The sequence below is a fragment of the Notamacropus eugenii genome, chromosome 2, assembly GCF_028372415.1.
Source record: "Notamacropus eugenii isolate mMacEug1 chromosome 2, mMacEug1.pri_v2, whole genome shotgun sequence".
NCBI classification, from domain to species: Eukaryota; Metazoa; Chordata; class Mammalia; order Diprotodontia; family Macropodidae; genus Notamacropus; species Notamacropus eugenii.
This window is the reverse complement of record NC_092873.1, coordinates 376,275,044-376,293,624: the sequence shown is the minus strand read 5'-3', so window position 1 is coordinate 376,293,624 and position 18,581 is coordinate 376,275,044. Positions and strand designations below refer to the sequence as shown.

Sequence of the window (18,581 nt, the reverse complement as noted above, 5' to 3'; positions counted from 1 at the left end):
TGAACATGTCAAAAAAACTTCCCTATTGTCTTTAGGACAGTCTTAACCTGGGATCTATAAACGTCTTTAAAAATCATATTTTGGTAAATGTTTCAATATAATGGGCTTTCTTTGCACTCCTCTGTGTTTTACTTTATTCTTAAAAAAAAAAAAACTTTGTTCTGGGCATGGTAGCATGTACACACCTATAATCCTTGCAAACTGGGAGGCTGAAACTGATGAATCTCTTGAGCTCAGGAATTCTGAGCTGCAGTGGAATAAAATGAATCAGGTATCTGAACTATTTCAACATTAATGTGGTGAGCCTCCAGGAGTGGAGGGAATTACCAGGTTGCCTAAGGAGGAGTAAACTTCGCTAGGTTGGAAATCATGCAGATCAAAGCTCACATGCCAATCAGAGTGGGATCTGGGAGTAACTCCTATACTTAGAACCTAGGTGAGTACATCAAGTTTGCTTTCTTTTGTTTTAAAGGGTCCATAAAGCTTCTGACTACTCAATGTGCCCATGTCACAAAAATGGCTAAGAACTTCTACTCTAGGATAAATACTAACTCCTTGTCTTGGCATTTAAAGCCCTCTATAATCTTGCCTTCACCTCTGTTCCCAGCATTATGTACTCATATGTTTTCAGCCAAATTGAAATACTTACTTGCCTCAAATTTGGCTTTCCACTCCTACTTCCATGCTTTTGTGAAGCTGTCATCCAGAATACCTAAATGAACACTCTTCTCACATATTTTTCTTAGAATCTCCAGCTTCCTTTAAGACTCAGTTCAAGCAACAGGAAGCACCAGAGGCAGAAAGAAACACCAGGAGATTCCTGAACTAGCATTGGGTATAGGAATGAGTGCCATCTGACAGCTTTGTCACCCATGGCCCAGGTCTACATCACAAATACAGGGCAAAGAGGAACCCAACTCTGAGCCCTTGCTGAGTACTGAGCAAGGAACAAATTCTAGGAAGCAAATGGCAGCTCTTTGGCACTGATTCCAAGAGTGAAGTATAGTATCCCAGACCAAAGGGGAACCTACAGTTCAGGCCCTGTGAACCTGCAGAACCTCCCACTAAGCTGGCTAATAGTGGCTGAGTCCAGAACAAGCTGCTAAAACTCCCAAACAAGAACAAGCCAAACTTGGGTCAAGAACCTTGCAGAACTCAAACCAGAAAGTCGGAGAGCAGATCGGGATCACACCACTTTTGCAACACTGAAAGCTTATCCCCAGACTGAAAAAAACAGATTAAAAAATAGGATAGAGGGAAAATATGGAGCAATTTTAACTATAAATGTTAATGGGATGAACCCATTCACAAAACAGAAGAACATGACAGAATAGACATAGAATCTAACATTAAGTAGTTTACACGAAACACTTGAAAAAGAAAAATATACATGGAATTAAAATAGGGACTGAAGCAGAGTAGATTTTCAGCTGAAGTAGAAAATAGGTCGCAGTCATGACCTCTCAGACAAAGCAAAAGCGTCCAATTAAAAGAGATAAGCAGGAAAGCTACATTTTGCTAAAAGTATCATAAACAGTGAATATCAATACTAAACCTTTATGTACCACATGTACAGCATCTAAATTCTTAAAGGAAAAAGTTAAATTAGTCACAGGAAGAAACAGTCAAACTGTAATGGTAGGGAGGAGGCTCAACCCCTCCCAGAACTAGATGAAAATAAACAAAGAAGTTAAAGACCTCAGTGGAATTTTAGAAAAGTTAGATATGCTAGACCTCTGAGAATACTGAATGGGAACAGAAAGTATACCTATTTCTTTGCTGTACATGGTACTTTTACCAAAAATTGATCATGTATTAGAACATGAAAACCTTACAAACTAAGAAAAGCAGAAATACTAAATGAATCTTATCAACCACAGCGCAATAAAAATTACATTCAATAAAGGGCCTTTGAAGCAAAGTTTAAAAACTCAATTAAAACTATAAATAACTTAATCCTAAAGGATGGATAAATCAAAGAAGAAAATATAGAAACAATTTAAACAAATTTTTTTGAAGACTCAGTTCAGGTGCCACCTTTTCCACGAAGTCTTCCCAGAACCCCTCAGGAGAGAACTTTCTCTCCTGAAATTTGCATTTGTGCATGGGGAATGTTCCCCTCCCCAATACCCTTAGAATGTAAACTCCTTAATGGCAGAGGCTTTTTTTGCTCTTTGGAGAGGTTGAGAAGAGTTGTCTTTGTTTCTATAGTGCCTAACACACAGTGGATACAGTGTTTGTTGAATCAAATTGATATTATGTTCATTGAGGAGCTAAAAAGTATAAGAGAGAACATAGTTTTCAGGCTAAAGAGAAACAGCACAGAGAAGCATATAAATTCAAGTGCAACAATATGTTGTGTGGTCTTGGGAGCAGGGTAGGAAACACAAAGGAGAGGAGGGATGGTTTAAATGGAGACAGTGATAGGAGTTAGAGCCTGTTCCCAAGCTTATTATTCAGTTTCAAGTGTTTGAGTTTCCTTATGTTGGATCATTGCTATCCATGGGCTCTTTCTGATTGTTTTTCTCTAGGATTTTGAGAGGTTCATTTTCCTTCTTTTGGGATGGACATAGATAATTTATCAGGAGAGTACTGTACTCTTTGGAAAGAGCATTGGAGTTAGGACTTGGGTTCAAATCCCACCTCTATTACTTACTATTAGCATATTGTATGTGTTGTGTGTGGTTTGTCCTTCATTCATTCATGACATCAGGGAGATGATGACATGACTTGCAATTGACTTTGATTTGAGTGAGGGAGGGCTGTGCAAAATCACCAGCCCCACTTTCTCCTCTGGAACCATCTGGTTCCAGTGGCCAGGTATGGATCAGAATGACTGAAGATGGCCCTGGATGCAGTGGGGGATGTTGGCCCTTTTAAGCTCTTTTCAAGTTCTCACTTTGAGTGAGGCAACACTCCTTCAGTGAATAGGTCTCTTTAAGAAGTGAGTCAAGGGGGATGGCCCCTTTAATCAAAAAAAAAAACTGGTAAGGGAAGACCCTCAGGGTTGCTTGCCAAACAGAGAAACAGTTACTATTTACATTCACCCTTGAGCCAGGAGGGCCCAAAAAACTACCATTAAGTGGTGCTTGGGTGGGGACCTATTGTCCCATCTTGGGAGGAGAAGGGGATAGGACTGGACCTTCCACTTAATCACCAAGGATATTTAACCTCTTTCTTCATCTTTAAAAGGTAGTGTTTACTACCTGGGAGGTTTCTTTTAGCTTTAAATCTATAATCCTCTGAAATTACTATCTACATAATGCTTTCTTCATTAAGAGAAGTCACCAGAAAATAAGAGTTGTCAGAACAGTGGCACCTAGGATATTGCAGGTGAAATACCTTTGGAAAATCCAAACTTCAAACATTTACTTAGTGGTAGCAGAGTTTCTGAGAATACGCTTTGGACTGGCAAGTCCCCATCTTGTAAGTTTTATTGTAATAACTGTGTTCCCAGCGTGAGGAAGCCCTGTGTCTATTCAGCTGGATCACAGCGTGTATAAAGGAGAAAATGTATGAAGCCTAGAAAGATAGGAAGGGGTGTGGTTGTGAAAGACAGTGGTATTTTCTCACTGGCCACAAGGGTATATCTATCATACCCTTACTTGCAGGTGCTGTGCCCAAAGAAAATGTAAATTTTAATCTCTGAAACCTTTTTTTGTTGCTTTTTTTATTTCTTAAAGATCAGTCTTAATCCTAAACCACTCTGGCTCTTGTTAATTGGCCAACAGAAAGTCCCAGACTAAGCCCTACTTGGTTGTTGTTTGGGGCATGATAGTCATCTGCTCATAGATTTTTTTTTTTTTTTACTAGGTAAAGAAGGCATTTTCTGCCTCATTTCTTGTTAAGCCTTGGTCACTAAATGAGCATTGCCTCAGTCAACCTGAGTCCCTTAGCTTGAAAAGGCCAAAGTCCCCTACTGCATCCTGGACCATCTCCAGTTGTCCTGATCTGTATCCAGATATATACCCAGATGGCTCCAAAGGAAAAAGTGAGGCTGGTGACTGCGCAGCCCTACCTCACTGGCATATCATCTTCACTTCCCTGATGTCATTGTCCTCTTCCAGAACCAAGGACAAATAAAAACAATAATCATAATTCATTATGTTGCTTAAGAAAGTCTCCCCTTACCCAGTGGCCTTTAAGTTTAAAAGAGAAGAAAGACTACAGGCCTAGAAAACAAGGAAAACCAGACAGTTTCTGCCAAACAGGTAGGGCCTAGAGAAGGAAATTTTGACTCCTGCTTAGATAATGGAAATCCCATTTCATCTGAACTTAGGTTCAATCCAAAAACATTTTCACAACTGCTTTTGACATGCAGTGAATAGTATACTGTGGTATACATATTGAGTGAAAACAATACAGTTGAGAGAGCTGATAAAGGTTTATTTTTTGTTAATATTCCTGCATAAACTTGTCTCCAGGAAGCTCTCAGATTCCTCATTATATATGTATATGGCTAATAATATTCCCCGCTGAAAAGAGAGAAGGTAGAGGAACTTGTAGTAAAGTTGAGAAGTTCAGGTGCACTCCCAGATCTTGTACTTACATCATGTTTCATTTTTTCTTGGAAGACAGTATAGCCATTTGTTGTTGGTTAGACATAGGATTCTATGCCTAGCATCTTTGTGTACAAATAGTATATACTGTGTATGTCTTTTAAAACGTAGACTAGCAAATAATAGCCTCAGTATAGACAAAGTACTTTGTAAAATAGGCACTCTGATTGGTATGCACATGGTTTTAAACATAATCACAAATTTAAATTTGAAAAAATTCCTTTTATTTAAGGGAGTAAAGATCAAAAATATTTCACTTCTAGTTCTCAAGTGGTTAATCTAGCAGCCTGATGAGAGTATCTCCAGTACAGATTACAAAGATGCTGCTCAGTTTTTAATTAGCTTTTTTAAAATCCCTTTCAATTATAGTTTTTAATTACCTAATTTTTATGATAGGTTTAATGGATCAGGAGCTGCCATACCTGAACATTTTGGAATTGCATGTCTAGAGCAGTACACATTAATCTCCACAGTTACCCACACCTAAAGTATTGCTGCTGAAAATCCTATTTTTTTAAACTATTTTACATATATACAGGATCTTTTTTGATCCTCCTAAAATATTTGAAAACTAGAACAAGCGTCATCCCAAATTTTACAAAAGAAAAACCTAAAGCACGTTTGATCAGAGTGGACATAAGTACATAATTTGTCCCAACTTATAGGAAGATTTAGCACCTCAACATGATTGACCATTTATTGGGTATGCTGTGGAACAATTTAATGTGTCAGTTATAGGTTGTATTTAGGTGACTTCTAAAGCCCTTTTCAGTGCTATAATTCTGTGAGAAAGATTCCCTCTCCTTTTGCTCTTTTTATGTAGTCCAGAAAGGTACAACTTAAATTCGGGGATGGGTGCTTCAAGAAACTACAGTACTTAAGTTTTCACACTGAAAAGGAATGAAATAACTACATTTTTATTGGGTAGGGTGAGAATAAAGGAAACTTTACAAAAGAAACCAAAATGAACAATAATTTTGTCTTATTGCACTGAAAATAACTGTTTGGGCACAGGGACTTTTAGGCAGAAGTCAGAGAACATGCACACTGCCTGGAAGCTTCTGACAAACGTTAGTAATTATGAGATTAATTTATTTTGTTGCTACCGTTGCTCCTACAAATGAATGATCACGGGGTGAAGCAAACAAACAGCATTTGGAATTTTTGGTCTTTTGACTTTTTGTTTCATTGCCTTTATAGCCAGACGAAAACTCTTTGGATTTCTCATCCTGTATGCTGCGTCCTGGGATTAAAAATGCTCAGGAACTTGCCTGTGGGGTATGCCTACTGAATGTCGATTCAAGGAGCCGAGTAAGTTCCATCTACACTAATTCAAAGGCACAGTTTTCCAGGTCTCTTGGGAAAAGCTCTGCTCAAGTCTTCTTTTTAGTGTCTTCCTCACTTGTGTGATGTCACCAGAGGCTAGAATTTTTATAAAGCTCCAAGGAGCCAAAGTTTCTTTATAAAGGGCAATCAGGGAAGCATGTGTTAAATACTGATTTGGTTGGGGAGAAGGGGGTTGTTTTTGGTTTTGTTTTTAAATTAACGAACTTGCTATTTTCAGTGTGTATAACCAAGGTACAAAGTACAGTGGGGCTGTGAAAAAGGGTCACCACATGAAAGTTTGGAGATAGGCAAAACGTGTTGGGAGTCTTGTTGACCTTTTGGTTTCAACATTATTTCAGAATGAAGAGAAACCTGCAGAAGAGCATCCTAAAAAAGTATGAACCAGTCACATCTTTTCTTAGCGTCATCATCTTAATTATGAGTGTGGAAGGCATATTGGATAATTCCACTGCCATTCTGAATTGTTCTTATCATGAATCCTTCAGTCATTTTTGTTGCTGTAATGTCCAATCAATTAATGTGTCTTTGTGACTTCCCTTCTGTCTTGTTTTGCATGCTTGTATCCCATGATTGGTTTTTCACATATTTCTTCCTCCTACGATGTGCAGGACAACTTTGTGGCCAACTTATGGAGAAGCCATGCAAGTTGTAGTGACCAAATTAGACTACAAGGCTAAAGTGCTTCAGGATTTATCTAGAGCCCATAAAACTCTAGGATCAAAATAATTTGGGTTTTTAGGTTTGGAGTAGTGTTTTTAATACCTTAAGTAGATTCTCATTAATCTCTCCAAGAATGTTAAATAACTACAGCAAGTGACTGAAGGCAAGACAATATTTTTGTTCTCCTTGCTAATATTATCTTTCAACATCTTTGACAACTCAAGTAACTGAGGGTTGTGCTAAGTTATTTTTGACAAGTTAACGCAGTGAGCATTCTTGTTAAATTCAGTCATCACTGTTGGATCAGCTCTCAACAGCACCAAAAAATTGTTATTTTCAGCTCCTTTGACGTTTCATTAAAATTAACCCAATGTGAATAAATACAAATTGTTAGACTGTTATGTAGATTGTTAAGATTAGCATTAAGAAGATCTTCCCACTAAGTGAAAGCAGGGATTTTCTGCAGCCCAGGAAATTCATTTGGTCACTTGTGGCCTCACGTACCTTTCTTTGTGCAAGTTTTTCTACACAAACATTTGTTATCTTTTGCTGAAAGCCAGTTTATTGGCAAGAATCTGTTCCTTTTGAGCAAAGAGAGAGCGCTGTCACTTCAACCGTTACCGACTGAATAACTTTGGCCAAAGCCCTTCTACAAACTTCGTACAAGTTTGGCGACTCAGTTTCATCCCCATCTATTTCCTCTCAAGAAAAATGTCAGTCTGCACAGTTCTAGTGCAGTTACTCCACAAAGTCTAATCTTTCTTCCTTTCTACCTCAATTTTTTATAGGCATTCAATTCTGAAACAGACAGTTTCAAATTGGCATATGGAGGACATCAGTATCATGCAAGCTGTGCCAACTTCTGGATCAACTGTGTAGAGCCAAAGCCTCCTGGACTCATCTTACCAGATCTACTCTAAGGTCTTCCATCAAGCACCAGCTTTTTCCTGCCATGTCCCAGTAAATAAATGAGTAATGCAAACCAATCTCCATGAATCTATATGAGGAACTTCCCAAGAGACACAAAAGAATGGAGAGTCCAGACCATTACTAGTACCTCCAACTGCTGATCCCACTTAGGATCTGAGATAAAGTAGTTTACACTGTGAGAACCACCCTGTGATGCAGAGGTACTATTAAGAGAAGGGAGACAATTACCCTTCTGTATTTAGCCCTGCCCAAACTGTGTTACACATAGACACCACAGGTTTGTAAATCTCATTCTCTTAACAATGTTTTAATATACAGATGATCATTTTTCTCCAAGGAAGCATTTGCTGCTACAATTTTAAAACTGTGAAAAACTGACAAGAAAATACCATTGTAGGACTAGAAATCATGAAAATACTGAGTCTGCTTATTTAGATATAGAAATTATAGTTGTCCTGTGAAATAAAATTTGTTTGCTTTAATTTTGTTTAAATAAAAGGATTAAAAATTATGTTTGGGTTGATCGTTAGACTTGTAGATAGTGCTGTCAATGTTGGGAGTCCCAACAAACTTTACAATATCCCATTGTTACAAAATCTCTCTTCTTCCCTAGCTTCTAGAACTGAACTTGCTAAGGAAAACCCTAACTCAAAAACATCCAGGGACATCTTCCTAGGGAAAGAAATTTACATTAGCATAAACACCCCAAACCTCATACATCAGTTTGAAAATCTTCTGATTCTTTCCTAATTATGACCCTGTCTTGAATCCCATCCTCTGAACAAGGCCCAGGACCATGATACTTTCCTGGAAGAATCTGTATTAGCAGGACTGTTTAACCATGTGAATGGTATTTATTTGCAATGAGTGACTCTTCCTGAAGACAACTACATGAGGATCGACATTCTTTGACTTAGATGTTGATGTATAACTTTCTTAACACTGGAGAACAGTATTTGTGGTAAGAGCCTCTGACTTACAAGCTGTGAAAATTCAGACAAATTAAAATCTGGAAGGACAAGGCTCGTGTGCTGTGTGAGTTTTCTTTGCCTTGTAAACTGAAAGAAACAGTGTATCAGAAAATAAAAACAAGGCTGCTGAAAACTCATCCACCCTATGGAAAATATACCAATAGTTGGACAGTTAAAGATGTGGTTTTTTAATAAAAAGCTTATTTTAAGCCAAACTGAAGTACCATGTATTACTCGTTATCATACAGCACTGTACTTAGCTTGGATTGCTAAGAAAAAAAGTGCATAGCATTGCCTGTAATTGCTTTTATATAATTGTTTCATTTTCCCCTTCCCCATATCAGAACCGTAAGGGAAATTCTATTTTATTTCCCACGTGTAATCATGTTGAGTTATGGGGCTTTGAGTCATTTAACAAAAGAATGGAAAGAGAAGTATAACATGAATTGGAATGTAACTGTCATTTTGTCCCAAACAAAATCATTATGAGCTAGTATGACTTAGATTGCCAACCCTGGTAGTTAGTGCTAAAGACTAGACTTTGACCCAGTAGTTAAACTAAGTTCCCATAGGTTAAGTAGATTTCCTGACAGGGTCTACCCATGAACATGTAAATATAATGCCATGTATGTCACTTTAACAATAGGAAAAAAATACCATTGTTGACAACAAAGCTTCCAATTCTTGTGTTTATTTTTGTGCAAATGCTCAAAGGACCGTAATCCTGTGACAGCAGCCCATAATAATTCCATTCTTTGGCTTCTGTTCACCTATTAAGCAGATGTTTCTAAATCATAATCCCAGAATGCTATGAGATCTCCAAGGATAATAACTTGAGTGACATGACACACTGTGGCACTGTTTTGAGAAGTGCAGAAGCAGAAACCAATACATAGTATGAACAAGATGCCCTTTGACATAAATAGCAATGACAGTTTTGAACGTCTCCTTTCCCATCAAGAATATCGGAAGAGTACCATTCCATTTGCTTCTCTCCTTACACATATCCCCTTCATTGAATGACTTAGTACTGCTGTTTACTTTCATCTTCAGTGATTTCTATGGTTAGCCTAGGACCTGTGTCCTTGGAAACTGTAACCAAGGTGACAGATTTCCATAACATGCATTTTCAAAACAGCTTCCCTTCACTGCTGGCACTTAGACTCATGAATACTCTTTTTAAAAATTTTGATATTGCATGTTGGCTTCTGATTTTATTGCTAAGAAAATAAATTTCTTCTGTACACACTAGTGAAACTGTTGATATCATCTCTAAAAGGATCTTTTCATTATGGACTTACCAGCCAACATTGCATCCAGGTTGCATATTGAAAATTGAATGTTCTACGAATATCTAAATTTTTAAAGGTGTCTTCTACTTGCCTTTTAAACACTCTATTCAAGATTTTGAAGACAGTAGTGTTTAAGTTTTGTAAAAATTTATTTGCTTTGTATTAAAGGCCACCTAAATTGTCCCTAAAACATTTTGAGCCACTGAACTTTGTAAAAGCCAGGCAACCACTTCTCATAGAAATGAAACTTCCCATCTGACACTATCTATGGCAGATAAGCTCTCAATAAGTGCTTTCTATAAGTGCTTTTCACACATAACTTTTGCCAGTACTTGAAATTTTACTTGACGATTCCAATACCCCACTCTACTATGAATAACACATATGGTTACAAACCAACCTGTTGATTTGTGCTTTCTGATGACAATCTAATAGACCCTCGTACTATGAATTAGGTATCAAGAATCAACTGAAGTTGATGGAACATATTCAAAAACTGGTAACAGACTGGTTTCTTTTATGTTACTGTCTGGCATTGCATATTAAGCAACTTTTTTCTTCAGGAAAATGGGAAAATATTTGTTGTTTTTAATGGCAAACCTTTGAAAACTCAAGTGATTTAATTCTAGAGAATGCCACACCTTTCAGTTTACAGTCTTTTTATATAAGATTAAGAAGAGACACAATGCACAGGATAAAGAACTCGAAAAATCCCATCCTTCACGAAGCTAAATTTTTCTGTAAACCTTTTAACAAACAAAACAGTATTAGCTCCACTTCCCAAACATCTTCACCAGTGTTTCTTGGAGAGTTTCTGTACTAAAAGATTTTAAGATAACTTAAAATCAAGAAAAATGTTACAAATTTTTCACATTGCTGAAGGATGACCACTTGGAGTTTTCACATGTTGCCAAACCTATACTTTCATATTCAAATCATGTGACAAAGCAAGATTTGCTACCACCCAACACTCTTGGTTCTCTCCCTGCTATCACACAAGTTTCCCAGCCTCCTTCCCCTTCTGCAGCAGCCATGACAGAATGGGTGCTGTGACAAAAAGTCATCTCCCTTCCAGAAGACTCATCAGACAGGGAAAAAAATGTTTTATTGATAGAAGTGAATGAACAAAAAGTCTGAAGAACACAGTTGTAGCTATTGGCATTGTACTTCACTGTCATCTTATACCCAGAAGCAATATCAAATCTAGAAAGACTTGAGACTAGGTAAATTAGGGTTAGAGTTAGTCTGACAAAACTGATACTCTAGGATTACAAGTAATAGTTCATTTAAAATGACAGGTGTTGAAAGTTCCACAAAGCCCCAGTAAGGTTGTCCAAGATATTAGTTACTGAGCAAGTTACATGACATTTGTGCAGTTAAATGCAGTCAAGGAAAGTCACTGCTGTTGTGTTTATAAGCTTTATTGACTTTTTTTTAAAGATTCTGTTGGTTATTTTCTTAACATACATAGAGGCACTCTTTTTTTTTCTAACAGATACCTATAATGGAAGGAGGACCTAGTGCTTTGGAGCAATCAACTTAACAATGGGCTAATAAAAATAAGACCCTTTTTTTGAGCAAATACATTCTTCTCACTGTTCCAGCAGTGCATGTCTGTGATATTAATATCTGCCCATCTGCAACAGTGTGAATCAGTACACATGACTCAGCTGAGAAGCCTATTTTAAGTAATGTTCATAATTTTGTCAGAAGGACCATATTTTACAATTGCTTTCTTTTACCCTTACAAGAAACATAAAAGTGAATCATTATCAGGAAAACAAAAATCTGCCTAATAGGTTAGGAAGATTACAAGTTTACTAAAAATACTAATATAATCTGGGATCACATAAAGTGATTTCCAAGATGGTTTCTGCAGCAAATTTCATCTATCTTTACTTACAATTAAATAAAAGTTTACTTATTTGAAGTTGCAAGTTGAGTGAATCGTGAATGAGAAAGAATATAGCTGACCCGCTGAAGACTGAAGCATTATATAAATTTTTTTCTAAGCAGGTGTTTTACAGTTGGTAGCCTTGAGTAAAAAGCCTGTTTCTGAAGGATTGATCCTAGCACAAAGTGATTGTCACTTTGAATTGAGCTCAGATACCTGCAGTGATGTCAAAGGCATAAGATTTAGGGTGAGGAAGAGCAAAACATGTCATTAAATTATTTAACTTTCAAATTGTTTAAAAATGATTAAAAGCTGGATAAAGATTTTTGTAAACACTATTTCAAAAGATTACTTTTAAAAATATCACTAGCAATGCAATGTGTCCCTTCCCCCACCCTCCCCACCTCTTAAAATAGACTTGAACACCCAGTGTAAAAAACACGAGGGAAAACCAAAAGTCGATCATTTGAAAAGAAAAGTGTAGAGGGTAGCAAACTCTGTAGCAGATGCTGGTACTGCTCAATGGAGCTGCTGATGCAGGCTGCAGTGGCATTAAATCCCCCAGTAAGGCATCAGGTGTCGAGATTCTTTCTCATAAACGTCTGGGACAATGCCATAAGGCGTCTGTACCATTTTAACTGTTGACTTCCCGAAGAGCTGCCGTTCATAGTCTATCAGCTGCCTCCAGAAACCTACATTGGGCCTAATTACAGGCCTCCGGGCTTTCACCCAGTTGTATGCCTCCAGCAGACATACATTGTGGTACTTCATCAGGTAAGCAAGGCAGAGGGTGGCTGAACGGCTCACACCAGCTGCACAGTGCACTAGAGTTGCCCCATGCTTGCGACTCACGCTGTGGATCTTATCAGCCACAGTGTCAAAGTACAGCCCAATGGGGGCATGGGGCATGTCAGCCAGAGGCACTTTGACATATTCAAACTGAGGCCAGTTGAAATTGGGAATCTCGATGGTGGCATTGACAATGCAGGTGATCCCTCGGGCCTGAAGGAGATGGCGGTTGGAGGCAACACTGCCCCTGCCCAGGTATAGAGAAGAAGTGATCTGGGCGATGCCTCCGAGTTCTCCCTCTGAAATCATTCGAGGGGCCATCAGAGTTCGTGGTAGTGTGCTATGACCTCTGGAGCTCATGAAGACACTAGCAATCACACTTTCATTATTGGGAGGAAGCCCACCTTTTTTTCCTTTCACCAAGAAACCAGAAATTATCACAACCTTGTTCCTGCAAAACACAAATAATTATCAGGACATAAAAATATGAACTCTGAAAAGCTAGTGGCTGCGTAAGAAATGTAAGGAGACTTACATCAGTGATCTGTTCTTTCCTAACTAGAGACAAATCATTTTCTTTTAAAAAAGGTAACTAAGCATTGAATATTATTTGCAATATCTTAACATTAAATTCAAATGCAGATGATCATATAGAAAGAGCTCACCTATGGAATATAACTTGTCAACAGACTCCAGACAAGAAAGAGAAAAGAGTATAAGAAGCCAAAGTCCCAACATTCTGAAACAGAACATAGCTTAGGATCCCAGGAGCACAGTGAGAACTAGCAGGCACCCCAGAGTCATCCAGTCAGATTCCCCTCACTTAGAAATAAAAACACATGGCACCTGCACATGATTTGCCCAAGGTTACAATGATGGCAGAACTAGGATTTCACTTGAACCCAAGTCAGCTGACTCCAAATCCAGCATTCTTTCTTTCCACTTTAAGTTGTGAGGATGGTATCCCCAGAGTTAACAATGACTTTTTAACAGTCCTTTATGAATGCTGTTCATGGGACTTTTTTTAAAAAGAACTTTTGGTCAAAGGAAATGAACAGGCAGTTTTCAGAAGAAATCAAAGCTCTCACTAGTCATATAAAAAAATGCTCTAAATCATTAATGATTAGAGAAATGCAAATTAAATCAACTCTGAGGTACCATCTCACACCTGTCAGATTGACTAATATGAGAGAAAAAGAAAATTACAAGTCTTGGAGAGGATGTGGGAAATTGGGACTGTTAGTGCACCGTTAGTGGGGTTGTGAACTAACCATTCTGGAGAGCAATTTGAAACTATGTCCAAAGGGCCACAAAACTGTACCTATTCTTTGACTCAGCAATAGTACTACTATAGGGTCTGTATCCCAAAGAGATTTTTAAAAAGAAGGGAAAAGGAACTTTACAAAAATATTTCTAACAGCTCTTTTTGTGGTAGGTAAGAACTGGAAAATGACGACATACCTATCAACTGAGAAATGACTGAGCAAGTTGTGGTAAATGATTGTGATGGAATACTGTTGTGCTATAAGAAATGAAAGCAGGATGCTTTCAGAAAAACCTGAAAGACTTTAAGGAGCTGATGGCAAAAGGAGGTGAGCAGAACCCGGAGAACACTGTACACAGTTAACAACAACACTGTACAATGAACTGTGAATGTCTTAACTATTCTCAGAAATAGTGATAAGAAAATTTTAAAGGATTCGAGATGAAAAACATTATCCACCTCCAGAGAGAGAACTGATGGGAGTGTGAATGTAGATCAAAGCCTATTATTTTTACTTTAATCTTTTTTTGGTGTGTGTGTGCGTGTGTGTTTTCTTTTGCAACATGGCTAATATGGAAATATATTTTACATGACTACACATCAAAATGCCTGCCCTCTCAAAGAGGGCAAGGAAAGAAAGGGAGGAACATAACTTCAAATTCAAAATTTTTTTATAACTTACCCTAAAAAAATTTTACATGTAATTGAGGAAAAAAAACAAAAAAAAACTTTAAAAAACCCACTTTTTCTTTTAGTCTTAAACCACACCGTGCTTTTGTTTGTTTGCTTTTACTGAATAAAAACATTTTCTGAGACCCACTTAGTCTACATATTATGTATAGACATCTTATCCAGCTTAAAAGACAAAACTTTTCTAGAAAAAATACAAACAGGCTATTATACTCCACAATTTCATGTACATAAAGTTCTCTAATCTGCTCTACATATAAATCTCTACCTTCCTCTGCCAATCTTAAACCCTGTGAAACTCCTCAGATAAACGGGCTTAGAGACATGGATTTGCCCAAGACTAGTCTTTCACTATCACTCTTCTCATACTTCAAATCATAATTCATAAAGATCCTGTCACCTGGCTTAGGATAGATGGGAAACATAGGGAGCAAAAATGACATCCATACCCAAGGTAAGACGAAAACAGCCTTCAAATAGACAATGAACAGAAGCAGAGTATGCCCACTCACTTGCAGTGAAAGCTCTGTTGTGCTCAGGAGCCCTCCTTTGTGTATGGAAAATCCCAGGTAAGCAGTGCTGGTCACAATGGCTATGAACTGGAGCTACACAAAGACAGCAATAACAAGTATGACTTGTTTTGGTAGACAAATGAAAAAGTAGAAACCATAGTATTCTGGAGCTGGTAGTGTCCAGATCTTAGAGATCATCAATTTTCAGGTTAAAAGAAGACCCAATAGAGTATATGCTAAACCACAGCTGGTTTGGATTAAATTGGCAAAGTGCAACAGTTTTCTAGATGCAAAAAAATAAAAAATTATCGTAAGGAGTGCCCACTACTTAAGGTTCAACTTCTCCGCGATAAAACATACATTATGGTGTAACACTATGGTATAACAAGTTATAATTTGCAGTGTTTTAGATTATGTTATTAAAAAGGAAGTCATTTATCAAATAACACTGAAAGAAAAAATCCTGTCAGTAATCAGACAAATAATCCTGAACAGTAGTTTAAATGTAGTGCTAAGTTTCACATCTATGAATTCCTAAAGTGGAAAAGAATATATGGTTCATTTAGGACACACGAGGTGTGTGGGTATTGCTGAAATCTTTTATAAGTTTATATTTTTAACTGTTGTTTAAAACATCAAACAGTGATCACTTCAACTGAGCTAATTAACTGGTTACATTTAAACACAAAATATCAATTTTCTAATCTGCCTCCCCCCCCCCCCCCACCCCAAGTGTCCATTAGGATTTTTCTCATTGTTTATTTTCTCTCTCACATGGTCATTTAGTGTGTGTTCTATTCTTTTGGTTCTCCTCATTTCACTTTGTTATTTAATAATGGTAGTTCTAGGCTCCTTTGTGTCATCCTCATGTGCTGGGCCCTAACTACATTATAGTGCCCCCATTATAGTAAGGGGCAAAATTTTACTTAATCATTCCCCAGTAAAAGGTAAGCTCCTAGAGAAAAGGGACAGCTCCATTTTTTTTGCCTGACATTCTTTGCTTTGCATATAACAGCCCTTTCATATGTGCTGAAGTATTAAACATGTAGGTTGAAGCTGGTAAAGTTTTAAAATACTATATAAGCAGCTCCTCTTCCTTTCCTGCCAGCACTTTTTCAAAAAGATGAACAATGCCACAAATTTTGGAAGCAAATTATGGTTCCTCTCTCTCAAAATAAAGTTAATTAAAGCTGTAGCAAAAAGATGCATGCTTCATGAAAAAATTAAAAACTACTCAACTTCTATTTCTGAAAAATTGGGTGGCCATGGACTAATTATTTTGTATTGAGTTTCTTTCCTGAAGCCACTGAAACATTCCTACTTACTTGGGTACTACTACAATAAGCATCCTTCTATAACCAAATACTGGACATAACTCACGAGATTGTCACTGAATTTTTGAGGGCTTTTTACAGGGCCCATTTCTTCCAAGAGGCCTTTCCTCATCGTACAAACAATGCAGTCACCAACACCTATCTTATCCCAAAGGAAAATCATTTCCTCTCTCTGGAGCTTAGTTTTTTTTAACTTTAGTCTGTAAATAAGAGTAACTGGTCTGTGTCTTCTCATAAATGATGGCCTTCTTTTTGATCTCTTTACGTAACACAGGGATCAGTACAGTATTCATGCTCTCCAAGCTTATCCCACAAAATTCTGATTCTCCCATGTCTACGCCTTTTTAAAAATGTTTTTACTGTTTCATATGCACAATTTGGTACTGATAATATCTTGACGCCTATTCACAGATAAATGTCCACTACAGGCCTCACCCCTTACCTTTAGGTGACCCATAATTCTGAAACTACAGAGACTTAATAATTCCATGATTCACAGCTATAAAAACATTGGAAGATTACTGTTGTGAAAAATATACTTTTTCACTCCCTAACACTGACCTACACAACCAATTACCTATGGTCAGCCAAATGACTTCCAGCTGCCCAAGGAAAACTAAAGGAAATCTCAGGGACCTCCCAAAATGCTTTTACAGGCCACAAGCTGCCTACAGGCCACAGGTTGTGCAAGCCTTCCCTAACAGATAAGAGGTCAAAGGATCAAAGTGAAAAAATTCTCAAAAGAACTGCAAACTATAACAACCATAAAAGAATACTCCAAATCACCAATTAGAAAAATGCAAATTTAAAAAATTGAGGTTTTACCTAACACCCTAAAAATAGACCAAGAAGACTAAATATGGAAATAATCAATGTTGAAGAGGCTGTGAAAAGATAGGCACAGTAGTACATGGTGGATGGAGCTATATAAATCAATATAATCACTTCCAAAGCAGTTACAACTTAGGCAATTAAATGACTAAAATGTCCACACTGTTTGACCCAGAGAGTCCACTATTATTAGGCTTATACCCAAAGGAGGTCATTAATAAGAAACTTACGATATATACCAAAATATTTATACCACTGCTTTTTGTAGTGGCAACAAATTAGAAAGAGTGGGATATCCATGGATTGTGGAATGGTTAATGGTACAAGAACGTAATAAAATATGAGTGGACTATGAGAAATGATGTGTGATGAACACAGAAGTGCATGGAAAGATCTACATGAACTGATGCAAAGTAAACAAATCCAAGAAAACAACATACATAATAACAAGAAAATAAAGCAAGCATGACTCCAAAAAGGAAATAAGACACCTGTACACTTTTGTAGAGGTGGGACACCAATGGTTAATAGTACACTGCACATGTTTTCAGACTATTTTGATGTATAGATAAGTTTTGCTGGATTTTTTTCTTAAAATTATTGCTTGTTACATGACATAGCTCTTGGGAGGGAAGGGGAAGGAATACTGAAGGAAATTTTAGGGATGTAAAAAAGAATAAAAATTTTATTTTGAAAATATTACTTAAAAATTATTATACTGTAAGAAAACAATGCAGAGTACAGAACATGAACTAAAACAAAGTCAAATAAGAGAAATATGATTATAACAATGTAAACTGAAATACAAAATCTGAACCGAATGCTGTGAAAAGTATGATGACAAAGTTTATAATGTCCAAAAATAAATTTAAGAAAATGCCTGTGTATTTTCCTATGTTCCTATGAAAAGGCTGGAGATGATGGATGTGCATGCAAACACTGCTTATGTCATCTTATGCCTTTTTTTATTTATTAGTTTTGCTGAAACCTTCTCTCCCCTCTTTTAAAATGTTTTTGTTATAATGGCTCTGAGAGAGGGACAGGTGAAAGGATACAGTAGGAAATACAGGTGATATAAAAACAAAAGTTATCAAAAACTCAAATATTTCTTAATCATCTGTTTCAAAGAGAAGTTTGAGCTTGTTGGAAAGTCCTGAATAATTTCTCAACTATAATCTGACCCTTTCTGTTTCTCCTATTTGATTCTAGGCCCAGTTCAATATTCATCTGAAGAAGTGGTCCAATACTGATGGACCATGTGAAAGGGCTCTCCATCCATAGGAACAACAACATTCTCCACCCACTTGGTTTTTCCTAGTGGACTGTAGAAAAAGCAAGTTCCCCGAAGAATTCTTCTGCAGTACTACTTAAGCTTTAGCTTGTCAACGCTTTCCCTAAAATAAGGGCATCCAGAACGTTAAGTCTAAAATACTTCACAAGTGGTCTAATCAGTTCAGACTACAATGAGAATGCAGTTACAGATACCATGTCTCTCAGTGTGTCTATTC

General features: G+C 37.2%; 2 protein-coding genes across 9 annotated transcripts in view; one reads left to right on the top strand and one right to left on the bottom strand.

Annotated features, from left to right (window-relative positions):
• Positions 1 to 8,682, top strand: part of SYNRG (synergin gamma) — an 88,659-nt gene extending 79,977 nt beyond the window's left edge. For 4 of the 6 annotated variants that reach the window (XM_072646967.1, XM_072646965.1, XM_072646963.1 and 1 more), the window contains 3 exons: positions 5,760 to 5,870; positions 6,245 to 6,280; positions 7,355 to 8,682. In XM_072646967.1, coding sequence (XP_072503068.1) covers positions 5,760 to 5,870; positions 6,245 to 6,280; positions 7,355 to 7,486 — 279 coding nt within the window. In that variant the 3' untranslated portion in view covers positions 7,487 to 8,682. The remainder of the gene's footprint in view (positions 1 to 5,759; positions 5,871 to 6,244; positions 6,281 to 7,354) is intronic. The other 2 variants (XM_072646968.1, XM_072646964.1) reach the window with 1 other exon arrangement.
• Positions 8,683 to 10,845: 2,163 nt separating this feature from the next.
• DUSP14 (dual specificity phosphatase 14) overlaps positions 10,846 to 18,581 on the bottom strand; it is a 32,338-nt gene continuing 24,602 nt past the window's right edge. For 2 of the 3 annotated variants that reach the window (XM_072646973.1, XM_072646972.1), the window contains exons 2-3: positions 14,909 to 15,001; positions 10,846 to 12,893 (exon numbers count right to left, since the gene is read on the bottom strand). In XM_072646973.1, the coding sequence (XP_072503074.1) occupies positions 12,206 to 12,802 (597 nt within the window). In that variant the 5' untranslated portion in view covers positions 12,803 to 12,893; positions 14,909 to 15,001 and the 3' untranslated portion in view covers positions 10,846 to 12,205. The remainder of the gene's footprint in view (positions 12,894 to 14,908; positions 15,002 to 18,581) is intronic. The other variant, XM_072646974.1, reaches the window with a different exon arrangement.